The sequence below is a fragment of the Platichthys flesus genome, chromosome 14 (genome assembly GCF_949316205.1).
Source record: "Platichthys flesus chromosome 14, fPlaFle2.1, whole genome shotgun sequence".
NCBI classification, from domain to species: Eukaryota; Metazoa; Chordata; class Actinopteri; order Pleuronectiformes; family Pleuronectidae; genus Platichthys; species Platichthys flesus.
The window spans coordinates 12,564,936-12,590,568 of record NC_084958.1 but is presented as its reverse complement, the minus strand read 5'-3'; the positions used below and the strand labels follow the sequence as shown (position 1 = coordinate 12,590,568).

Here is a 25,633-nt window from a genome sequence, read left to right as displayed (position 1 = left end):
TGAACTTTGGAAACAACACAACTGCTGATTCACCCAGTCCTCTAGGCAGAGATCTCTCCCCTGTTGCACGCACACATTTGTCCTTGATTAATAAAAGCCTTACTGTACAACATTCAGAGCATATCTGTGACTGTCGAGGCAGCAGAGCTAGTGTGGGTAAATAGTATGCAGAGAGCGTGGGAACAAACGTTTGGATTCAAGTCACGGCCCGAGCTGACTGGGACTTACCAGCCTTTAAAACAACACAACAGACTGTTTCCACACTTGTGCTCGCTCTCTTTTGCATTCACATTATTTATAGTCTGTATATAGATGGCAGAGTGCTGTAATAACACAAGAAGGCAAAGGAGGGGCCAGAAAGGATAAAGTTGGTCATGGAGAGCAACTAAAGGCTCTGGCATTCGGCCCTTTCACCACAAACGTACTGCTTAGAGAATCTTAATCAGTGTGTGTGTGTACATGTATGTGTGTGTATGTGTGTTTATGGAGTAGAACTCATTTAGTGGTTGTGACTGTTTTTAGCTCCACTAGAACGAAAAGGAACTGGTCAGTGTGTTTCTCTCTCTTTCTCTCTGTTTATATCACATATGCATTTCTCATCGATGTGAGTCCCTCATTCTCTGCTTTGTACATCCAACTGTGCACATGTGACCGATTTAAACTAAACTCCAGATGGTGCTTTGGCAGCTTTCAAGAGCCGTATGGGTTTGACATTAAACAACTCACACAATTAATGTACAGATACTCAGTTACACACACACACACACACACACACAAACACACACACTCACACCTGAGCCTGTTACCTAGCAACAGTTTGCAGGCTATGACATCACTGATCCATCAAGGTGCTGTCGTAGCCGGTGTTGCATCTTTGTAGGTGACTGCAGAGACAAACCTGCTAATGTCATAAATAAATAACAACAAATGAATAAATGTGTGTGTGTGTGTCCTTGCAGAGTAACTATCTGGTCTTTATGGCTGAGCTCTTCTGGTGGTTTGAAGTGGTTAAACCCTCGTTTGTGCAGCCCAGAGTCTTCGACCCTGACGGTATAATACAATAATTGCATGCACTTCATTAGTTAAGTTCATGTACTCAGCTAGTATATGCAAAGTTGCACCATAACACTGAATTGAATGTTTGACATCTTTTTGTTCCTCCTGTGCAGCCTGTGAGCCGGTGTCCTCTAAGAACATGGCTCCTGTGTCCAGTCCAGTCAAACAGAGCTATGCAGACAGACCCGACAGTCCAGAGAACATCCCTGTTGAGGGTAAATAATCCTTTAGCTTGTGGACAAATCTATTCTCTACTTACTGTATGTTTCCACGGCAAAATCTGTGGATAAAAATCACTTGGGTCAAAGCAATGGTTGTTTGTGTATCTATAGTGATTCAGAGACGTCACAATCCTAATTTGGATTGGTTCCTAGCCCTCTCTTTTAAATACAGCAGTAGCCTTGATATCAATGTTCTTTGCAACACAGCTTTTAAAGAGGAAGTGTGTCCACTGCTTTCTTGAGTTGGCTCATACATACTGTTTTAGAAACTTTTATGAAATACATTCTCACCTCTATCAGCAGTTATTAGAGGGAATGAGCACAGAGCAGTGGAAGTGTTTTGTTTTGAAACCAGACGCCCTCTAGTGGATAATATACTGCCAGGCAATAGCCTTCACATTGCACTATTGTATTTGAATCACTCCGTCAAGGCATAAGAGTCCATAAAGAAACCACTTTCAAATTCACTAGATCTAGATCTTTACACAAGCAATAATAGAAGCCTGTTTTTTTCATCAAAATCCATCGAATATATTCTGAGAAATGCTGATAACACCCTCTCTCACAATGTTAAAGAAGGAGATAAGTAAAACAAAAAACCTTAGTCGGCGCCCTATTGTTTTTTTTTTACTGACCCATATTTCGTCCTCCCAGCAGGTTTCCTGATAATCCCTTCAGTAGTTTTTGTGCAATCCTGCTGAATAACAGACAGACACGGATGAAAGTATAAGCTCCTTGGTGGAGGTTATAAATGTCCAGAAGTTTAGATTTAGGGCAGAAAGTTCAGACTCACTGAGAGAAAATCTGGACTTGATACTCTCACTGCAGTGTTTGTTAATGTCTGATTAGGACTGGAGGTTTAAAGTCAATGGACTGCTCTGTCTCTGCAACAGGTATAATGAGGAGATCTACCTCCATGTCCTATGTGGATGGATGTGTCGGGACGTGGCCCAAAGATAAACGGTGAGTACATGAAATCCATTCATTGGCCCACATATCTTAATTGGTCTGCTGTTTCCCTAAATGATTCCTCCACCATTAGCTCCTCCTCTCGGGGAATCTCCTTCGAGATCCCTCTGGATGGAGACCCGATGTTGCCGCCCTGCGAAGGCCCCTCCCTCCGGGGTATGACGCGCTCGGCCAGCAGTGACGGCCTTGGGTTCAAAGTTCACTATGCACCCAGAGGAGGCATGAAGCGCCACCTCTCCACCATCCCCGTCAGTGTCAACGGCCAGGGCAGACACATAGAGGAGGAGGACGAGGACTTCACCCCCCACAAACCCCTGGGGCGCAACAACACATTCTCACTCAAGAACCAAAGCAGGTAGAGCAGAGAGGGATGTGTTGAGTTATGATCTTAAAATAAAGAAAACACCTCTACTCTAAATATCTATATTATTCATTTAAAGAGACAAAATAGGTTTCTCCCCAAAATTTCTCCTCATAAATTAATAAAAAAGCCTTTTTATAATTATATGTGACTTCAAGTGGTTTGCAATGTGCAGAGTAGCTCATGGCATAAAGGAGTAAACTGGCTGTACCTAATGTTTAATAATTGTATGGTTTTATTTGTTTGTACTCCTTTTCAAATCATTTTAAATCCTATGTTACCTGTAAAGCACTTTTCTGTTGCATTTGAATCATGTGTTTTCTGTGCTGCTCCTCTCTTGCTCTCACATAGTCAGTTTATAGTATAGACAAACACACACAAAAATAAACTTTAACCTTGAGAGTATAACTTTTTTTATCTCTCTCTAGGTATTCCAATGGTGACCTCCCAGACAGCAACCACAGCGGCCACATCAGCCCATCGACCCCTCCGAGCATTGAGGAGGCTCTGAAGATTATCCACGACACAGAAAGGCCTCATGCTAGCCTGGGTGTTGGGGACGGAGACCGTTGCTTCTTTCTCCACGGTGCAGAGCCTTCGGACCCTCCAGGGGCCCAAGGTCAAGGGGAGGACCTGGGGTCAGCTAAGGCTCGACTGAACGACCACGACGCCAACTCCTTGTCCACCGATGAAGTTGACACGGGCATCCATGTGAGGACAGAGGACATCCAGAGCTTGGACGAGGACTCCTCCTCTTTGAGAGACTATTCAGACATAGACCCAGACTGTGAGACCATGGCCAGGTCGTGCCCCCTCCCCGAGCAGCCAGAGAGGACGGAGAGAAGGGAAGGAGGGACCAAGGCAGTCGGTGACACTAAACCTGACAGTGAGATGGGAGATGGAGGAGACAGAAACCACCCCTGCCCCAGCTCTGCACCCATACTCCACAGATCTCACACGCTCAGCCCCAGCTCGTCCACTGCCGGCTCTGGAGGAGGCATGGTGAGGATGACGAGCTTCGCAGAGCAAAAATTCAGAAAGCTGGAGGGGAGGAGTAGTGGAGGAACCACGCCAGACAGCACAGATCTCAACGGACCGTACACACAACTAACGAAAAACATCCCTTCACAGGTTTCTGACTCATACTGTCCTTTGTTTTATCACAGTGTCGTTTAAAGTTGACAATAAAGCCATATAAATGATTTTTGCACTTTCTCCTAGATCTCTACCTCCCCCTTGCCCATCACATCTCCCTCCCCAGTGACGCCTACCTACAGAGACCCATCCCACGTTATAGCCTCAGAGATGATCCAGCTGAGGATGAAGCTGGAGGAAAAACGCAGAGCCATTGAAGCCCAGAAAAAGAAGGTACAACAGGTGTATGGTAAGAGAGATGGCCAAAATATATCTTGAAATGCAAAAACATCACGTTGTTGTCATGTTGTCCAGGTGGAGGCAGCTTTTACGCGCCACCGCCAGAGGATGGGCAGAACAGCCTTTCTGAATGTGGTGAGGAGGAAAGGAGTCACCGCCCCCCTCAGCCCCGGCTCAGGCGGAGCAGAAACACCTTCCCCCGAGCTGCTCACGCCCTTAAAGCAAAGCGACCAGGGCAGCATGGATCGGGCAGAGAGATGCAAACCGGACGGAGCAGCTCCGAAATCCCCCTGTGAGGATGGCGGAGGTGGGTGACCCCTGACAGCAGTTAGTGACTATGAAATAGAGAAATACTAATCCTCACATCGAAGAACCTGGATAATATTATTCAGCTTTTATTTTCTGATATTGTATCGTTATCTTGAGGGCTTTGAAAACATTGGATAAATCAATCAATCAGCAAATTGTTTCCGTTCTAAATGAAAAGCGTATAGCAGTACGAACAACGTGCATTTCTCAGTGGTATCATCCATTGATGTTTTAAAGCGTATGATTCAGATTAAATCACTCTTCAACCCACTGACCTGTGTATCTGATGTGGCGATGCAGGTGTGGCTCCAGGAGAAGTCGACCTTGCAGAATACACGCGCTCCATCGAGAGGCTGAACACGTCACTGGGTTTCCTGCAGACAGAAATGCAGCGTCTGGCCCAGCAGCAGGAGAAGATCATGGCCATGAGAGACCAGCAGCAACAGTCCTGGGTCATCCCTCCTCCTGCTCCATCTCCACACAGGTATCACTTAATCTTAGATATAATTATAGACATCAGGAACTGACATTTTGTGTTAATGAGTTTTTTCCTCCCCACTCAGGCAGCTCCGTGAGTTGCGCAGCAGCAGCGTAACAGGCCGAGGCTCGGTTGGGTCCTTGTCTCCCATCCTGTCTTCTACCAGCTCCCCCCGCGTTCTCACTCGCTCCCCTGCTGGCATCAAGCGGCGGCCAGCCTCTTTCCATGCCAGGACCCCTCGGACTCCACGGCCCAATGATCCAAAAGTCACCCCCTTTAGCCGAATGCTCAACACCCCCACTTCAGTGGACAGCCTACCCAGACTGAGGCGTTTCACTAGCAGCCAAAGCCAGAGCTGCTCTTTTGCCTACATGAGCAACGATGAGGGAACCTCGGAAAAAAAGAACCAAGAGGCCAAGGATGACAAAGCAAACAGTGAAGTCAAGGATGAGACGGCGGCAGAGGCGAGTGCTGCCACTCATAAGCCTCCAACTAAACAAACAACCAAAGAGAAGGCAGGTGAGCGACAGGTGGAGAAGAGAGAGGCCGAGCAGGCTCAGTCAAAGAGGGAAGGCAAACAATGGAGGACGTCGGAGGTGTTGCGTCAGCCGACGTCTGAGAACCAAGCGGCCGCCGGCTTCCGTGCCAAAGCAGACCCTCGGGGCAGGGGAGACCTGGTGGAGGTGCCTCTGTCTGGGCTGAATCCCCCAGAAGGCCACAGCGGGCAGGCGACCGGAGAGGGGGAAAGCGGAGGAGACGTTTACGGGGACGATCAGAAGGTCTGCTGTGGATTCTTCTTCAAGGTCAGCTATAGATTTATTCATCTGATATTTATTGTTATTTGAAGTATTTTTTCCTGTTGGAGGCTGAATTGGTGACAGATTTAGTCTTAAATGTTGGCATTTCTAAAACAGTATGAATTCGAGCTATTTTCTGTTGCAGTTATTTGCAGTTTAATGGAAATATTGAGACCTTATCTCTGGAAAGAGCTGAGTCAGTTGTTTCCAGTCGTTGATGGATGGATTAAAAGCTAAATCGCTGCTGGTTTTAACTTATTTCCCTCAGAAGTCTGAACCATCTTATCTGACCAGTTAGCATTAATATTTCTAGCCTTGTTAGCAACAGAGCAGCTCTTATTTCTGTACTTATCCAAGCTAATATTTTTGACTTGTCAAAGCAGCTAAGCAAAATTATTACCATTAATGATAACTCTGTTGATAGTTATTACAATACCATGCATCACTATTATTAGTTGTACCTCAGTTTATCTGAGGATTCAAAATGTCCCTACTGGTCATTGCGTTGAGCCCCACCCAACGCAGTCAAACTACAATCATAGCTGATATGTCCAATGCGCTAACTCCTCATTAATAATACAGTCTGTATTCAGCCTGATGGTGCTTTAAAAAGAGGAGGCTCATATTGTGTGAGCCTGGCAACAACAAGTTCAGTGCAGCTATGAGCTGATCAATACATGAGGGAATCTAGGCCAAAAGTTGATCCAGAAAACAGACTCATTGGAAACTATTGGAGCTGTGCTAACAGAGCCATGTCAGAGCTTTGCTGACTGAAGATGATATTTTAACAGTTTATAATCATTTCTATTTACAATCAATTAAATCTTGACAAATAGAAATAAATAACAACAGTTAAAACTGTTCAGTTAACTATCAAGAGACGGCATCCTCGCGTTTAGATTTAGATTTTGATTCTGAGAGGAGACAAAGAAAGCCATGTTACCTGGAGGGGCTGTATGTGAGAACGCAAATGTCAGTGTAAGTCTAAGTTTGTCCTGCCAGCCTCCTCGGACATTTTCTGGAGTTCGGAAGTCCGCCATTGGCTATATACACATTATTCATTCATGTTTCATCCGCCTATCAAACCCTAGGATGATGTGAAAGGGGAAGAGGACATGGCAGCAAAGAAAGCGGCACTGCTGGAGAAGAGGCTGAGGAGGGAGAAGGAGGCTCAGGAGAAGAAGCAGCAGCAGGAGCTGGACCAGGAGCAGGATAAGGAAGTGGCACGGTGCGTCAGTCTTTCCTCCTTCCTCGTGGCATATAGCATCAATAAATAAGCTGTATCAAGTGCTGCTGCAGCTTGTTTTATCATGCTTTATTTTTCATTTAAGTTAAAAAGTGCACGATCTATTCTTTGTCTCTTCCTTTCAGACTAAGAGCGGAGGAGGAGCAGCAGAAGAAGGATGAGGACAAAGCCAGGAGGGACTACATCAAGCTCGAGTATCTGAGGAGGAAGCAGCTCAAACTGATGGACGATATGGACGACGTCATCAAGCCTCGATCGGGGAGTCTCAAGAAGAAGCCACGTCCCAAGTCCATCCACAGGGACGTGATGGAGCCGTCGACTCCCCCCGTGAGAGGTGAGCAACACACAGACCACACGCACAGACGCACACTGTCCCAGCAGCTGATCCGTGCCGTGACCTTCAGGTTGTTGTTGTGTTGCAGGGGTGCGTCCTCGAGGCTACTCCGTGTCCAGTGTGTCTTTGGCGTCTCTCAACCTGGCTGACAACGGTAGAGACCAGCCGGATAACAAGAAGAACAACAGGTGAGAAGCACTCTGGGCTGAAATATGCATCACTCAAAACTGATGTAATGAAGTAGACATTTTAAGTTTGGATAACTGCATTAAACTTGATTTAACTTGATTGAGCACTAACCGTCTCCATCAACCTCCTTGGCTGAGGTGAATGAATAAATAACAGAAAAAAGGAGGGCGGTTGTTTGTTGTTTATTATCAATTGTCAATTATTGAGGAAGCTCAAAGATCCTGCTAAGCTAAGCCAAATTGGAAGTTAGTAAGAGTTTGTATTTTGCATCTCAAACAACAAGCTCTGTGTCTGACTTGTTACTCATAATTTAACCTAAATGTCAGTTTCACCTTTTCAAATACTGCATTTATTCATTTCAGTTCTTTGTGCACCTCGACATTTCAACCTATAACTCCCGACTTGTATTTCCTTTATGTTACCCTGATGTTAAACACTTGTTTATCCTACTCTGATGTTTTCTTGTTGAGGCTGTTGTTGTTATTAAGGTTTACCCTCTGCGTCTTGATTCTGTTTTATCCCTCTCTCCTTCTCCTTTCCTTCAATTCTGCATGGATTCCCTCAGAGGCAATAAAATAGCTTCTGCACATGTCCCGTTCTTTCTGAGCTCTCCCAAAGAAAGAAAGGGAAGGTTAGTAACGTACTGAGATCCACAGATGAAATGTATTAACCGCTGTGGATGTGGCTCATCATAGGTTTAGCCTGCATTTCAGCAGACCCTCGTAAAAGTAGACCAGACTAGTCGACAGTAAAATCATTTCTCACATCCCATGGATGTAGTTCCTGCGTGGCTGAAGTGTTCCGCCTCAGCTCTTCTCCTCTGCTCTTCATCCTCCTCGTCTTTCGCAGCATTGCTCTCAGACTGTTCCTCGCCCTCCTCTCTCTCTGTGTGCCGGCTGCTCTGCGCTCTGCCACTGTGTCTGCTGTTTCCTCCACTTGTGCTCGGGCTCATCTCTCGCTGAAGCCGAGGACTTTGCTTTGCTTGGCTGAACATGCCTTCTTTCTGTCCCACACCGCGCTCCATCTTTGTCAGAGCGTGTATATACAGTGAAGCTGTGATGCAAGACAACAGGCTGGGTTTGAGGAACTGTGTCACGATGTCTGACCTTGTTTTGCCGCATCTCTCTCTCTCTCTCTCTTTCTGTGTTTCATATCTGTGTGTCTGTCTCTGCATGTGTGTTCGTGGAAAATGTCGTCGTATGCTCTCATATCCTGTACTTGTTTATGTGTGTCCATCTTTTGTGTGTTTGTTGCTATGTGTGTGTGATTTGTTGTATGTGATCATCACCAGGCCGGACTCTGCCGAAGGTTTTTCGTCTTGTCCTTCGGGCGGTAGTCGTAACGGAGAGAAGGATTGGGAGAATGAATCCACCACCTCCTCCACTCCCTCCAACGCTGAGTACACAGGTATAACGGCCATTTATATAAAGACCGTGCATCATGTGACATTTTGTTGTCGGAAAAACTCATGCATGCACTTTCTTCGTTTAACTCAGGACCAAAACTCTACAAGGAGCCCAGTGCCAAGTCCAACAAGCACATCATCCAGAACGCCCTGGCTCACTGCTGCCTGGCTGGCAAAGTCAACGAGGGGCAGAAGAACAAGATACTGGATGTATGTTTCATATTTGTGTGTGTACGTGTGTGTGTGTGGGAGAGTGAGTTGTTTATTAGCTTTGACTTCTGCCAAGGAGGTTTTGATTTGCATTAGTATGTGTTGGTTTGTCAGTTAGCTGGATTATGTAAACACTACTGGACGAATACCATGAAACTTAATGGATGTGATATGGTTCAGGCATTTTGGTGCAGATCTGTATTAGGGAGCAGATCCTGGATTTTTATTTCACTCTCTTTAACATAGGTCGTTTTTCTATATTCAAAATAATTCATGTATTTTGAAAGTCAAGTGTAGATCCAAATACAAATCTGCATCTTGTGAATTAAAAAGGACAAGTCTAGTGATATAATTTATAATAATATAATTTCCTGCTATTATTTTTTTTACAGGAAATGGAGAAATCGGAGGCCAATAACTTCCTGGTGTTGTTCCGTGACGCCGGCTGCCAGTTCCGGTCTGTGTACGCCTACTGCCCAGAGACCGCAGAGATCACCCGACTGGCAGGCATCGGGCCGAGGAGCATCACGATCAAGATGATCGAGGGCCTGTACAAGTACAACTCGGACAGGAAGCAGTTCAGCTTGATCCCAGCCAAAACCATGTCTGCCAGTGTGGACGCCATCACCATAGCCAGCCATCTTTGGCACACCAAGAAGCAGGGCACGCCCAAAAAGCTGCACACCAAGTAGCAGCAGATGGTCGAGCAACATTTGGACATGGTCCTCTGAAAAGAACATGGAAGTGTTTGTGGACTCTACTGTTTCGTTAAAGGGACACGTGTTATAAATCACAACTGGAATGTCGAGCACAAGTGGGCTTCTCAGACAATGCAGAGCTGACAGTCAGGACTCTTGTGTTCTTGTGAGCATGTGTATCAATGTTCTTGTGTGCCAAAAAAAAAAAGATAGGCGGACCATTGCCTTACCTAGTTGAACCACTGAAGCACTGAATGTCACGCCTCCTCAAGAGGTCGTTTGGTTTCCATAAGTTGAACATGTGTGGCCTTATGCTTACTTTGTGTCATTTGGATGCACTGTGTGTGTTGGTGTCTTTTTGTCAGTGTTGAACAAGTCTGTTGTTGTGTACAGGAGAGGCTGTTGTGTACCCACAGATCTGGGATCCGATTATGACCCCCTCTGTGGACATTTAAAGTGCGGCCTGTCGGATCTGTGATCAGGTAGACGCAGCATTTTTATGATGAGAGTTTTGCTGCTATAAAGGCATGTGTTGTTTGTTTTTTTTTATACTTGTAACTGAAAAACGTATGAACAGTTCCAATGTGTGTATGTGTGAGTAAAGTGAAGTGCCATGAAGAGCGAGGCAAATACCTCAGTCTGCGTTCGCGATTACTTTCCAAAAGGGTCAAGTGATGAGATTACTGAGCGGAAGCAGAACCACCAGATAATTCTGCGATAGTCTCTTAATTTATTATCGAATATATGTAAAAAAAAAAGAAAAAGAAAGGGTGTTTCTGATTTTCCTTTGGAGAAACATAAAATACTTTACATATATAAGTCAAATTAGTTTGTATATAATGGCAGTTCCACTCGAAAGTCAGCTTGTAGTAGCTTTTGAGTAGCTTTTTATAATTTATCCGTGTCTCAGTATGTCATCGTTTGGGGCCTTTTATTGTTTCCGCAAATGCAAAAACAAGTGCTATCACTCGACGGTATCACTCACGAGACTATCACCAGTATTAGAATAGACAGAAACCCCTCGCTGTCCCTTCCTGGACGTGTGCAATGACCTAAGAGTAATTCAAATAGCCACCACTGACCATGCTGGAGTCACAATTAAGTACTATACACTCAAAATGTCACTTTAATGTGGATATTGTCTTCACCATTAGATCTCCCCTCAGAGTATAGTCCACAGTTGTAAATAAAGGAATTCACCAATGATAGCACTTCTCTGTCCACCGTCATCAAGTCTGATCAGAGATCAGAGGACTGTCATGCTTGTTACTCCACTTTTACATTACTCTTACATCTGTTATCACGTGTTCAGTCTTCAGTATGTGTTAACACTGTACAGATATATTTTGGCATAAAGAAGTATTTTTTGTAACGCCATTTACCCGTTGGAGGTTGTGTATGAAGCAGCAGTGGAAGGACGAGTGTTGAGAGGGTGTGGCTGAGTGAGCGAGGTTTATAAAGTCTTCATGAGGCTTTATCGTGGTATTGTATGAAATCCAGTGTTATACTGAGAAAATCATTCTATTTCCTTTACAATCCCTGAATTTATTTTCTTTTTCATTTAACTAAATACGCTCAACTTTTCATGGATTTCTGTTGTTTTTCTATTCCTTTGAGCTTTATTAAAATGTCAGCTATCAGCAGTACTCATGGTGTCTCAATTCATGTTCCTGTCTTCACTGATTCAATTGTACTTTACTATGACTCCACTTTTATTACTGCTGATTAATATGACATCACTCTTCTGTTTTTATCTTTTACATACCTTTTACATATTATTAATATTGTAGTGCTTTGAACCTGCTGGAGTCTAGTCAGTTGTGTTTATGCAGCCCAATATCACAAATTGGTTTCAAAAGACTTAATCTGTAAAGCATACAACATCATTGATAGTCACTTGATTCACAGCATTGAACATGGACAATATTTAAGGAAAGGAAGGAAGAGGATCCCTTTGAAAATGTCTTTCTCCAGAATGGATAGAGGTGCAGCAGATGTCGTGAGCACAGAATAAACAACACTATCAGAATAACACAAAAATGCAGAATCTGCCTTTGATTACATTGATGGAAATTCATTAAAACACTTGCAGTTAATTCAATCTGCAAAATCCAACAATGTGCAGGTAAGCTGGAGCTTTTTGTTGCCCGTGTGGGTCTTGAGGTTATGGAGATTAGTTTCTCACTCTGCCTGATTGGTGACTTATTCAGAAATTCTGCAGATGATTATGGTTCATATGTTAATTTTATAAATAAGCACATCCTGAATTCTGCCCTTTAAAAGCTGCCTCAAATTGCTGTAATGGGACTGATTTGACCGGAAATACTACTCTAAAATGTGACTGCACAAATTGAGTCTGTATGTGTATTTTATTTAACGTTTTCATATTCAGTATGGTCTTCCCTCGACCCTCAAAAGGAAAAGCAGCGCAGATAATGGATGGGTGACTGATTGAATTAGACATTTTATACTGAGTGAGACCTCTGAGCAGAGATGTGCATGGTTAAACAGGGAGCCACACTGCAGACAGGGACAGGGTTAGAGAACAAGAGGAGCCACACAGGGCGTGTCCAGTCCCTATAAAGACGTGATACAGCAGGTTCAGAGAGAGAGAGAGAGAGAGAGAACAAATTTATTCCATCTTTACAGTCAGATTTGTGTAGTTTAGGCCACATGATGCATACTGGAATCATGGATGATTTAACACACAGGTAAGGAGGTCAAGTTGATGTAATTAGGCTCCTTTTTCACAACAAAGCACATGTTTGCATTTTTTTCTGCGTGTGCACGTGTATGTGCTCATTTTGCATCTCTTGCTGGGATGTCGGTGCAGATAAGGGGGGCCCCTCCCGGACTCTTTGGGGGCCCTGACCCATGCAGTTCCCAGTTGACCTGTTGTGCAATCAATGCAATGACCACAATAATAATGCAATAGCAATAGCAATGGCATCTGGTGAGTGATGAAAGTGAAAGTACGACACGAGGAGCCTGCATGTCTGCGTCGTGATTTGCACGCCTTGGTCTTGCAGCGTGTATATGTGATCATCTATAATCTAAACGCATTCACAGCATCCTCCTGTTCTCTCTGTTATAGCAGGGTGTGAAGTTTAGTGTGTGCGATGGATGGATGGAGGGAGGCAGTGCTCCTGCAGGCTGCAGACACACAGCAGCAGGGGCTGGGCTGGAGGAGGAGGAGGAGGAGGAGGAGGAGCGGCACTGAGTCAGTGAGACACGGTGGAGGACGGAGGAGGAGACGGTCGCAGGCAGGCAGCAGCACGGAGCGACCCCATCGTGACAGCACGGAAAACCGCCCCGGGACACCGTCTTCATCCCATGTGTGTGTAGACCCAGGTGAGCACTGGTCAGGGATCAGCTCGGTGGTGTTGTTGTGTTGTTGGGGTGGGGGTGCCGCTGCTGTCAGCCCGCACCCCGCCCGCCCTGCTCGGCTAACTAGCGGGTGATGGCGCTCCAGTCCCCGGCCTGGCTAGCTCCCACCCTCCCGCTCCCACCCGACTCAAATTAGGCAGCTTGTCGGTAACTAGCCGTGTGTCTGTTTCCTCCGTAATCCGCTCGTCTAACGCAGCAGCCATGTAAAGCTAACAAGTAGCCTAAGCTTCTTACAGCGTTGGACTTGTGGCTCGGTGCCAGTGTGATTAGCTAACCATCCCTCATGCTAGCCGAGCAGCGCTGCGGTGCCCGGGTCGCTCGCCTCCGGGCTCCAAATCAAACCGCTGTAGTGTTGGTTTCACGTGTAATTGTTGAGCCTCTCCATTCATACACATGCAACCTGTCATGGCAGACATGGCACCGGACCGGTGTCTCCTCTGCTAACCCGACACGAGCCGCTGTTTCCACTCTACAGCCTGTGTTGCCTCAGTGTCGGTGATCTTTGTTGTTAAAGTTGAAGTGGATCAGAGGCTAACCCACACTGCCCCGCTCTTATTGGGATGTGATCGTGTGACCAGGTGGAGCTCGACTCTCTCTCCTCCTCAGGCTCAGAACATCCCCCCCACATTACAGATGTGTTTGAACTGGTGTGGCTTGAGGGGATCATGCGAGCAACAGGGTGTGCTGGGAGGGAACAGGCTGCACTGCTCACCTGGGTACACCTGGAGGCTTTGTGAGGCTGAGATTGATCTGAGATTCCTTTGGATCTGTGGCTGGGGGGTTGGGTGGTGTAGAGTGTGCCCAGCACTAACCAGAAGGTCTGTTCAGTTCCTCCAGACTGCATGCCTAAGTGTCCTTGGGCAAGACACTGAGCCCCAAATTGTCCCTGACGGTTGCGCTGTCGGATGCCTTCTTCACTTGCAAAGTTTGCCTGCAGGACTCGGCAATATGGCTGAAATAATCACAATATCAACATTATGTTCTGGTATTAAATATATCTAAATCCATCCATCATTAGCGTATCCTTTGAGGAGTCTCAGGGAGCTGGAGTCAGTCCCATCTGACATAGGGCAAGAGGCTGGTTCACCCTGGAGGGGATGCCAGTGTAGCACAGGACCAACTTACAGAGACAAACAACATTCACTCTCACAGTCTCCACTTTACATGTAAACATCTAAACTTGATTTTGATTTTTAAATCACAATTGTATGAGAATCCAGCTTATTTTCAAACTGTTGTTGCACTGCTATGTGTTATACATATTGACCTCTTCATATTCAGGTTTATCTAATTAGATAAAAAAAGTCAAACATGATATTTTCCTGATATGATTCAGCAGAAAGTCAGTAGCAGTGATATTAAATGATTGTTCCTTCACATTCTCTCTTTCTGGACTCATCCAATCTGAATGTGTTCTGATGCCGATTCTGTATTTTTTGTTTGTTGCTGTTTCCCTGCCGGCAGCCCGTCGTCACCATGACAGCGGAGGAAACCATCAATGTGAAGGAGGTGGAGATCATCAAGGTGATCCTGGACTTTCTCAATGCCAGGAAACTGCACATCAGCATGCTGGCCCTGGAGAAGGAGAGCGGCGTCATCAACGGGCTCTACTCGGACGACATGCTCTTCCTCAGGTAGTCGCGCTCGCCGTGCAGTCTGACCGTGGTCGTGTCAGGTTGCGTTTTCCAAATAAAGCTTTGCACTGTGTCACGGGAACAACCGGGCATCTGCTCAAGTCGCAAGTTTAGTGTTCCTGTACTGCAGATAGTGTAACACAGCACCCATGCGAGTGCTCCCTTGAAAGTCAGCCAGCAGTGTGTCAGTCAGTTAAGCTCAGCCTGAGTATTAAATACAGTTTTCTATTTCACCTTCAAGTGTGAAGCGTCTGTTGATGTTAGAGCTGTTTGGATTCTATTTTTTCATTTCCCGATACACATTACTATACAAAGACTTTCCGATTCGATTTCAGTGCATTCAAACATAAGGTATTTTAAGAGCTGTACGCTACTAACCTTTTGTTAAAGTAATGATGGCTCTCAGATCCATACATCGATTTGCACACCCACTGATGCCTGACGCGGCCTTTTCTGCAGTATAAAGGGCATTTTCTAAAGCTGGTATAAATATCAAAACACCCAGAGTTAAGAGGATGTCTCATCATGTCCTTGCACACATTTCTTAAAGATATAAGACAGCCATTAGTGAGTCAGAGATGTTTCAATGTGTTTCAATCAAAACATGATTTGAATTTTCACATATGAGGACACTGTTCCACTTGTGCATTAAAATATGAATTGTTTTGGTTTCAGGCAACTGGTGCTTGATGGCCAGTGGGATGAGGTCTTGCAGTTCATTCAGCCTTTGGAGTGCATGGACAAGTTCGACAGAAAAAGGTGCGTTCACTGCCTGAATCCCTTTCAGTCGGTTGAAATACTTTTTTTTTGGCGTGATTTAGCAACTGTTACAGAAACTGTTTGATGTATATTTTTAAGGTTTCGCTACATCATCCTGAAGCAGAAGTTTCTGGAGGCTCTCTGTGTGAACAATGCCATGTCAGCAGAGGATGAACCGCAGCATGTAAGTCCAAACACTGCACTCTAGTCTCCTCAGTCTTGAATCTACAGCCTGTTAAATAGTCAGTTTAACGGCACTGCTGTGTCTTCCCACTGAATGTACAATGGTTGTCATGGCAGTCAACCAGAAGGCTCAGTCTCAAAGAGAACACAAGCAAACTGCGTTCTTAATTACAGCAGCAAGTTCTCATAACACATTTTACAATCTCCCTGTTAATAAAGGAAGGAGAAGGCAGGTTGTGGGTCTTTGTTTTGTACACAACCGTGACCACCGGCTAAATCTGTTAAATAATACGACGCAATTAACCGTCTGTGTTTCTGAGAATAAGCCGGTTTGAGGAACATCTGTTCTTCTGTGATGTTAGAATCTCCTCAAAATGATAATGAGAGACGGCTCTAGAGAAAATCAAATTCTTTGTTAATCCTTATCGGTAATAATTTGCTTGACACATCAACAAATGTGACAAACACATATCCACACAAATGCTGAGACACTGTCTTCTCCAGTCATATTGTGGCTATAAATGAGGCCACCCCTGGGCCTGTTGTCACATGGGGCAGCTCTGCTTGCTGCTTGTGACACTGCCTGAGCTATCGTGTCCTATTAACTGGATTAGATCAGACTTCTCATGGCATCTGTGGACAGTGTGTCTACATTGTGTCATTGTGACTACAGGTGTGTATCCTGTGTTGTGATATGGCGTTGCTTGTGTGTTGGCTGTGAATTTTCAGGATGGTTGAGGGTAAAAATGCAAAATAACAGCAAAACCTCCTCCTGTGCACGTTAGCACTGAAGATGGTTTGGGTTTTTTCAGTCCTGCTGACGGCTCTTTATAAATTACAGTATTTTTCTATCTCTGCTGTTTTGGGGGGGGGGGAACTTCTAGTCTGAAAGGTATTTCATGTTTTTCAGTTGGAGTTCACCATGCAGGAAGCAGTCAAGTGTCTCCATGTCCTGGAGGAGTTCTGTCCTTCTAAAGACGACTACAGCAAACTGTGTCTGCTCCTCACGCTGCCTCGTCTCACCAACCATGCTGAGTTCAAGGCAAGAATTTTGATATATTACACAGCACTCTCTAAATAATATAAGGTGTGCTTTTATACTTGATTTTTTGCACTGTTGTCGTGTACCCAGGCAAGTTAAAATAAATTCAATGCCATAACTAACGATCTTTGGTTATAGGGCTGCTTCCGGTATCATTATTGCATGTTGTTTTGACACCTGATTTCTCTACTTGGGCCCTCAGGATTGGAACCCCAGCACAGCCAGGGTGCATTGTTTTGAGGAGGCCTGCACCATGGTGGCAGAGTTCATCCCAGCGGACAGGAAGCTGAGCGAGGCTGGATTCAAAGCCAGCAGGGATCGACTCTTCCAGCTGCTTCTCAAAGGCGTCCTCTATGAGTGCTGTGTGGAGTTCTGCCAGGTTCGAACGACCAAATCCAAACATAAATACTGTGGATAGGATTCATGTTGAAGTGCATAGTAGCTTTAAATCAGTGTGTTATGCCTCTGTGGTTAAGTTTCAGTTATTGTTTGTGTGCAGAGCAAGGCCACGGGTGAAGCGATCACAGAGGGCGAGGTCCTGCTCGGCGTGGACATGCTGTGTGGTAACGGCTGTGACGATCTGGACCTGTCCATGCTCTCCTGGATGCAGAACCTCTCCCACAGCGTCTTCTCCTGCGCCTTCGAACAGAAGCAGCTCAACATCCACGTGGACCGCTTGGCCAAGCCTGCAAAGACCGGCTACGCCGACCTCCTCACCCCGCTCATCAGCAAACTGTCTCCATACGCCTCCTCCCCGCTCCGCCGCCCCCAGTCCGCAGACACCTACATGTCACGTTCCCTGAACCCGGCGTTGGACGGCCTGTCCTACGGGCTGTCTGGCCAGGATAAGAGAGCCAGCGGTGGGGAGACAGTCCCGGGGAAAGGGGTCTCTCCCATGTCCCACTCCTTTGCCAACTTCCACTATCCTGGAGCTGGAGGGCAGAGCCTTAGCAGGAGTCTCATGATGGAGAGCTCCGACTGTCACAGCATTTTTGAGGAATCCCCTGAAACGTAAGAGCTCAGATTTGGAGTGGAACCTGTTCAAATCTTCGTCTACGGGCAAGTTCTCAGGAAGCCTAAACACTTGGGTCTGATAGATAACCTGTTGATTTTCTCAGATCGAGAACAGACACGCCTGTGGATAAGATGATGAGTTCAGGCGGCGCACAGAGCCTGCGTCCTGACTCGGCTCCGGGCGAGGACGCGCCACCTGCCGACTCTGCTGACAGGAGCGAGGTAAATATTGTCGACCTTTGCTTTTCAACTTGTCAGACCTGTTGCATGTCACACTGTGCTTCCCTTGATGGGTGGTGCCTACAGTGAGTGTCTAAATATAGACCGTTTCTTATTATTGTTTTTAGTAGGAAGCATCTGAGTCAACCTCCTCCGACACGTCTGTATGACAGCTCAGTCGCTTTAAGAGCTGACACAGCTGCGCAGACACACATGTGCTGGCTCAGCAAATCACAGCCCTTATGATGATCCCTGGATGAGAAATTTGCATTTTGTGAGAAGTTGCTCTTGTTTTAACACCAGTTCAACATGTTCCACTACTTCACAAGTATCTAAAACCCTTCCGCATATGATAAATATGGAAGTAAAGTACACACATGTGATACGTCTATTTTTAGATTCAGTGTGATTTATATTTTCCAGGGATACAATTATCTCACTTGTACGGGGGGGGGATTATTTCAAAGTTTGAAATAGACATGATATTGAAACATATCGTCCAGTGTGACTCACTGGTATTACTGGGCAAAAACTAGCCTTGGTGGATTTGATCCCAGGTCAGTAACTGTCTGGGAACTTAACAACGCATATGAGTCACACGTTCCTTGTGTTGCCTGTAAATACAGTGTAACACAGTGTTTGTGCGTCCGTCTCTCGCTTTCTATTCTGAGCTCCTTGTGCCTCTCACTGTGAAGTTTCAGGGCTTTGATCTGCCCGTTACCACGGAGACACAAAGAGGCCACAAACTTTTTGGAGGCCTCTGTGCTTTCCCTGGCACACCCCTTCCCTCTGTCTTGTGGTTTTCCTCTGCACTCAACCCCCCTTTTCCCCCCAACTCTGGCCCACTGCCAGTCTCCCTCCCCCTTCCTAGACCCGGATCCGTTCCCATCTGATAGTCAGCACAGGAAGCAGAGGACAGAGAGGGGATGTGGCCCGTCCTCAGCTCTCTGTCTCACCCTCCTTCCTCTTTGAGAACCTGAACTGATTGAACCAGTCTATATGCTGATGTTTACAGAGTTGAGAGGAGTTGACAAAGGACTTACCTCTTTTCTGTGTGTGTGTGTATTATTTGGGATTTGTGTGACCATTCATAAAATTTAAAACACTGCATGGTTACAAGGTGATTCCCCCCAGTAGAATCAATTCATGAATGACCAGTAAGACGGTGCAGGGGCAAAATTTGAAAACAAAGTATACCATGTATACTTTCATGAGTCATCATTAAGGGTTTTTGTGTTCATTCCTCAGCTGCGTGACTCCACAGAGAAGTACGAGGAGTATTATCGCCAGCGTCTTCGAGTGCAGCAGCATCTGGAGCAGAAGCAGCAGCAGAGGCAGCTGTACCAGCAGATGCTGCTGGAGGGCGGCGTCCAGCAGGAGCCGCCGCCCAGCGACATGCAGCACAGCCTCACAGAGAAGTTCCTCAACAGGTACACACCACGTGAAGCTCCCCAATCGAGCGGAGTGCTGAAAAGTGTGCATACTGTAAATATACCTGTCAAGCTGTACAGCAAACTTCCTGTCAGAGCAGCTCTGGTGCAGATTGAAATCAACCTGCTACTTAATATATAGCTTTAATATCATCACACAATAGAGACGCAGCTGCCCGACAAGTAGACATGTTAAGTCTGTGATAATTATGTGTCCCATGTGGTTTTTCCCTGCCTCACACACACCTTCCCCCCCAAAAAAACCCGCCTACAGCCCACACCTCACCATCTGTGGTGATGAGCTACATTACGTCATCTCCTGTGTGTTAACATTACACACAGGATTCATTCCAAAAAAAAATTCTAAACATCTGCCATCACAATTTAGTTTTCTTTCAAACCACAGAATTTCATTGACAACAACAGCACGACTAAAATCGTGTGGAGAATTAGCCACACATATATATGTTTTTGCGTCTCTCAGCGGGACAAAGGCCTTTTGAGTTGTCCCCCGGGAGTCGCTCCCAGTCCTCCCTCACCCCTACCTCTCCTCCTCTGTGTACCCGCTGCATTATTCACAAGGGGCTGCTGTGCATAATGACATCATTACTTCTGTGATTTATTTTGTCCTGTGCTTTATGTAGTTCTAATATGATTTAACTTGCCTGTCAAATCGGTCAGTATAGTAACAGTCTGTACCAAGACGTAAAACGTGCACATTTCGGCAAAAAGTAAAAAAAAGGTTATTGTTATTTTGATATAAGTCTTATTTTGGTCTAAAAAGGAAAATCAATAATGATTTGCATGAGAAATGTTTACTAAAGAAAATATTCCAGTTAATATTGTGCACATTTTACCAGTAACAATATATAACACTGGTTTGCAAATGACTCCAGCATAGGAACGAGACTTAGTTTCAGAATCACATAATTTCAGAATCTTAAAAAATGACACTAACAAAATGACAGTTTTAGTTTTTTCATCTCTTTCTATCTCCACCAAGGAGCTTATGTTTTCACACCTAACCCTTCAAAAACAACAAAGTTATTAATAGTCAAGAGCTGCATGACTGTCAGAACCCAGACTCAATTCAGTTTTTTCGACTCATTAAAGATGTTTTGATTACATTTTAGATTATTTGACTTATTTATAGTTGGGTGTTTTTTGCAGTATGAAGTAACTCCTGAAGGCAAGCCCTCTCGAAAAAGAAAGGAAGAAGGGAAAGAGAGAACATGGGTGTTTATAGAGACAGAGATCATGGATGTTCATGTGCATATGTTTGTATGAACCTCTCAGGTCCATCCAGAAGTTGGAGGAGCTGAACGTGGGGATGGAGAATTTAGGGGAGGAGGTGAAGTCTTTGGCCCAGCAGTGTAACGGCAACGGGAACACGTCAGCTTCTGAGGACAATAACAATCCTCCATCCGTGACCCCGGAACAGAGCCTCATCCAGGGGGGAGGGGTGCAGAGCAGCACCCCACAGCGCCCCGTGGGGGGGCGCCCAGTACCCCCTCCAGACGAGTCCCCTGTCGTTTCTCAGAGGTAAATGTTCTTTGATTGCTTGCACAGACTTTATGTCAGATCAGGAGCTGTTGAATTAGACTATAACATGTTTTCTGTTTGTTCGGCAGTGAGAAGAAACAGGCTGGAGATCAACAAGGAGAGTCTCCAGACTCCATGACCCGGAGTAAAGAGGTAAGGATGCAAAGAAAAACATCTGAACAGAACAGTTTACATAAACAATTCTGTCTGAAAATAAGTTATTCCATAGCGATCTGTGCTCTGTGGCATATTGAACCTGAAATGTCCATAACCTTTATTATTTACACAGTTCAGTCATTCACTGTCTTTCACATAAATGTTTTTAGTTCCTGTATTTGCAAGTTATTTAGCTTCCTCTGGGCATCTTTGATTTCAGTTCAGTAGTTTATTGGAGCTACAGGGCTTGCAGCAGAGCACAGATAAATCAATGACATTATTCAAATACATACATTTCAACAAAGCCAATCAATGATTAAAAAAAATGATTAAATGATGAAAAACTAAAATCAAAATGAATAAATGTTTTTTTTTATGTAGGCATTCAAATCTTTGAAGAAGGTTGAATTTGAAATAAAGATCTTAGGTGCTATAGTGTGTAGTGTGTTAACTCTTATGTAAATTAAGTTTACGTATTGCACTAGGTACAAAAGAAAAATCGATGCACTTTGCCCTAGGCCCCCGATACCTTTGACCTTAGGGGAGGAGGATGAATGTGTTTTGAGGGGGATGGTCTTCTCTCTCTAAACTGATCTAATGTCTCTTATGTCTTGACAATGAAAGATTTCACAAAGATAAGACACAGGGACAAAGTTAATGTCGATCACTCCTCCATTTGTTCTACATAGCGTGAGTCAATGCAGCGTAATTCTAATTTGACTAAACAGATTATAACGGTTTGATCTGAATGGGGGTGATGTCACGCCGGCATCAGCAGAGAACAGGACGAGAAGCTCAGAGAAGATTATCCGGCTAATTACATGAAGCCTGTGTGTTGATGTGTTTTTCATATGTGGGTTTTCATTTTCAGGGTGACAAGTCCAAAAACCTGTTTGTTCCCGTGCACACGCTGGAGGACACTCAGGCTATTCGTGCCGTTGCCTTTCATCCGTCTGGATCACTGTATGCTGCTGGGTCCAACTCCAAGACTCTACGTGTGTGCGCTTATCCAGAGACGCTGGACCCAAGGTATGGAAGCAATCGGCATTCACTCCCAGGTCAAATCATTCTGCTGTAGACAGGTGTTTATTTTCCTCAGATCTTCTTCTTCTTTTTCTTTAGTTTGACAATCTAGACTCTGAGGCTACACCTTTACGATGCTCATTGAGCTCTCAGGCGTTAGCCCCTAAATTGCCTTGAATGTTTGTTTACCTATAGTTTTTTACATCTTGGAAACAACAGTGATTTGTTTTTTTGTTTTTTGGCAACACTAGCAAATACATACATATACCTGCTAACTGTGGTCTGACTAGAATATGATTGATAATACAGTGTGTCCTCTACCTGTAGAACCGTGACCTCATTTGGCAATCGAGTGCTTCCTACTTTTTAAGGTATTATGGTATTACATACATTTATGTCTCCCCTACTCTCTTCCTGTCCACAGCAGTTCAAGTCCAATAAAGCAACCAGTCGTCCGCTTCAAGAGGAACAAACACCACAAAGGCTCCATCTACTGTGTGGCCTGGAGCCGCTGTGGGCAGCTGCTGGCGACAGGCTCCAACGACAAATATGTCAAAGTTCTACCTTTCAGCGCGGAGACGTGCAACGCCACAGGTGAGGGGACCTCGCCTGAGCACAGCATCACAGTCGACTGCTGCTGTCAGTGTTGTCATTTGTGTTGGTGTCTCTCTCTGTGTCCCAGGCCCGGACCTGGAGTTCAGCATGCACGACGGCACCATCAGAGACCTGGCCTTCATGGAGGGTCCTGAGAGCGGGGGGGCCATCCTGATCAGCGCCGGAGCCGGAGACTGTAACATCTACACAACCGACTGTCAGCGGGGACAGGGACTTCACGCCCTCAGTGGACACACAGGTGCGGTGTTCACTCCTCCAAGTGTCCTACCGAGCTCGAAACGTGAAATGTCCAGTTAAAGGCTGTAGCCGTATTCCTCCATACTAATGTACCTGAAAAAACACGGATCACATTCACCTTTCATTCACGTACTCTGGGCCTGTGGAGACATGTAACTAGGAATCAGTTTCTACTCTGCAATTGGTTGTTTAGCTGGTGAAAATGCTACAAACAAGAAACAGCAATGGTGAAAAGTAAGAGCAGGGATTTCTATTCTTGGACCGATCACAAGATGGAACTGTTAAAACGTAGCCCCTGAATTTTCAAACTGGAGCCAAAGATCGAGTGTCACATGTCTCTGCTGTGTTGCTGTCCAGGTCACATTCTGTCTCTGTACACGTGGGGGGGCTGGATGATTGCCTCGGGCTCCCAGGACAAGACGGTGCGTTTCTGGGACCTCAGGGTGCCCAGCTGTGTCCGAGTAGTGGGAACTGCTTTCCATGGCTCAGGTACGACTCGTTGTCCTTCCTGTCAGTACTCTTCACCTCCCATGTATCTCTACCCTAACCCCCCCCTCCCTTTTCTTCCACACTTCACAGGCAGTCCTGTTGCCTCGGTGGCAGTAGATCCGACTGCCCGTCTCCTAGCGACAGGACAGGAAGACAGCGCATGCATGCTGTATGACATCAGAGGGGGACGCATCGTGCAGGTGTACCGGCCGCACACCAGTGACGTCCGATCCGTCAGGTTTTCCCCCGGAGCACACTACCTGCTCACTGGTTCCTACGACACAAAGGTCATAGTCAGCAACCTCCAAGGTATGTTTACTGTCCACGCAGACCACCAGACCTCAGCTGGGAGATGAGTTTAGTTCAGTTCTCTCACAGACTCTCGTTATTGTAACTACTAAGGAGGGTTATGGGTTTTTGGATCAAGTCCTCTATTATGTTATTCGCTTATTTTATACTGCAAAAATCAAGAAATACCACAATGTAGATCATTTTCTGGGAATTTAGCTAAGAAACACTTAATATATAAAATAATAAGATATAATATTATTGATCAATTACTGTAATGCATTTAAATAGAGTAGCTATATCAGTCGTTTGAATTGGACCAGCAGGAAACTACCCACCTACAATGTCTGAAGGAAAAACTGGGAAGTGGTTTGTCTTGGAGCATTTGTGTCATATATGTTGTGTAATCCTGTAACTGCCTGACTGAGCTGTGTTTCTTGTGTGTCAAGGTGACCTGACCAAACCGCTGCCTCAGACCGTGGTGGGAGAGCACGGTGACAAGGTGATCCAGTGCCGGTGGCACCCAGAAGACCTGTCCTTCGTCTCATCCTCTGCCGACCGCACCGTCACACTCTGGACACACAACCCCTAACGCACACACAGATATATGAGCAGTTCCTCTAATCTGAAATGCACACATTCCCCCAATACAACCCTGCTGTTCCTGCACTATAAACATGGTCCCATCCTTTCAGCACACTGAAAACACTCTCTCTCACACACGCACGCGCACACACACACAGAGTTCAAATGAGACTTTCCCTCCTGTTTTTAGAAAACCAACCTGATACATCAGAAGCACATGTTGCATGTTCTCTTTTGTCTTCACATATCACACGTTTTATTTATCCCACGGATTGAGGGTTAAATCTGCAGGGTCACTCTTTATTCACCCCTCCCACCTCCTTACTCCGTACGCACACCCGTCACTTGCTGCAGGTCCTTTCCACTGAGGAGTCGTTGAGGTTTCAGGACAGAGTGCTTTGTTCATGATGGTGCCTTCCTTCAGTTCTCAGTATCCATAACAAAAACTGTTTAAAATAACAGTTTAGGTCATTTTTCAAGATCAAATTGTTTGATGCTACATTCCTTCTTTTGCATATCATTTCATGACAGCTGGTGTCATGCTGCTATATTGTCATGGGGAAAAGAGTTGAATTTATGATGTAAATTTACAGTGGATCAGTCGTGAGCTTTTCTTATCAGGAGGCTGAATGTGTGGACGTCAAACGGTCTGCCAGTCAGTCTGCTGCAGCTTCCCTGTGGGATGTACGGAAGTCTAACGTGACTGTTTCCACCTCATTACTACAAGTCAAAATGTGTGAATTAGCTTTTTCATTTTAAACTGTGTTTTTACGCTGAAGGTGTTTGAAAGTGTTTCGCTTGCAATGGGAAGATCGATGTGTCGGCATTAAAAGGGAAATGCAAAGTGTCATTTTTGGTTGAGCGATCTCTCCAGTGTTTTAAAAGCTTTGGTTTGTCTACTGCAGGATGATGTAACAACAGTAGGTGGCAGTGTTTGACCGTACCAAGGAGCTAACCACAGGCACAATGTAATCTTAATGGAAGCACGGGTGTTTGGATATATATTCCAAACCAGTATTTTTGGGAAAAGCATTGTATTATTTTCTTGTATTTTACATTCGCACTTTTAACATGGATTTATTTTATCTACAGATATTCATATTTAAGTTTTTGTTAATGTATAGTATACAATATATTGTTTTAACAAATGAAGCTAACGTACATAGATGTATTTATTTCAGTTGTGTTTATGTATGTACAGTTATTAGTATGTTTTGGAAATGCTAGTGGCTCTTGTATTAAGCCTTTCTTATTCTTGTTTTTAAAAGTGACTTAAATTAATTCATGCTAACTCAAGTCTGACTGCTGGTACGTTCAATAAAGTGTCTTTTACACAACCTGTTGAGTGTGTTGTTGAAAAAGAAAAAGAACAGTTTGTGAAAA

At 45.1% G+C, this 25,633-nt stretch overlaps 2 protein-coding genes across 3 annotated transcripts in view; both read left to right on the top strand.

Moving 5' to 3' along the window:
* The window catches only part of camsap2b (calmodulin regulated spectrin-associated protein family, member 2b), a 30,956-nt gene extending 19,663 nt beyond the window's left edge, over positions 1-11,293 (top strand). The window contains exons 7-22 of one of the 2 annotated variants that reach the window (XM_062404303.1): positions 960-1,050; positions 1,170-1,271; positions 2,171-2,240; positions 2,320-2,601; positions 3,036-3,738; positions 3,829-3,975; positions 4,057-4,288; positions 4,591-4,774; positions 4,854-5,571; positions 6,657-6,793; positions 6,937-7,145; positions 7,234-7,333; positions 7,900-7,965; positions 8,626-8,741; positions 8,831-8,949; positions 9,342-11,293. In XM_062404303.1, coding sequence (XP_062260287.1) covers positions 960-1,050; positions 1,170-1,271; positions 2,171-2,240; positions 2,320-2,601; positions 3,036-3,738; positions 3,829-3,975; positions 4,057-4,288; positions 4,591-4,774; positions 4,854-5,571; positions 6,657-6,793; positions 6,937-7,145; positions 7,234-7,333; positions 7,900-7,965; positions 8,626-8,741; positions 8,831-8,949; positions 9,342-9,641 — 3,576 coding nt within the window. In that variant the 3' untranslated portion in view covers positions 9,642-11,293. The remainder of the gene's footprint in view (positions 1-959; positions 1,051-1,169; positions 1,272-2,170; positions 2,241-2,319; positions 2,602-3,035; positions 3,739-3,828; positions 3,976-4,056; positions 4,289-4,590; positions 4,775-4,853; positions 5,572-6,656; positions 6,794-6,936; positions 7,146-7,233; positions 7,334-7,899; positions 7,966-8,625; positions 8,742-8,830; positions 8,950-9,341) is intronic. The other variant, XM_062404304.1, reaches the window with a different exon arrangement.
* Positions 11,294-12,857: 1,564 nt separating this feature from the next.
* Positions 12,858-25,589, top strand: wdr47a (WD repeat domain 47a). Its single transcript, XM_062404494.1, has 17 exons — positions 12,858-12,998; positions 14,499-14,668; positions 15,344-15,427; positions 15,527-15,611; positions 16,521-16,652; positions 16,855-17,031; positions 17,152-17,663; positions 17,771-17,888; positions 19,134-19,315; positions 20,612-20,857; positions 20,947-21,010; positions 21,885-22,042; positions 22,461-22,630; positions 22,719-22,889; positions 23,246-23,377; positions 23,468-23,686; positions 24,115-25,589. The coding sequence occupies exons 2-17, from the start codon at positions 14,511-14,513 to the stop codon at positions 24,255-24,257; spliced, it is 2,751 nt and encodes a 916-aa protein (XP_062260478.1). The 5' UTR covers positions 12,858-12,998; positions 14,499-14,510; the 3' UTR covers positions 24,258-25,589.
* Positions 25,590-25,633: the final 44 nt, after the last annotated feature.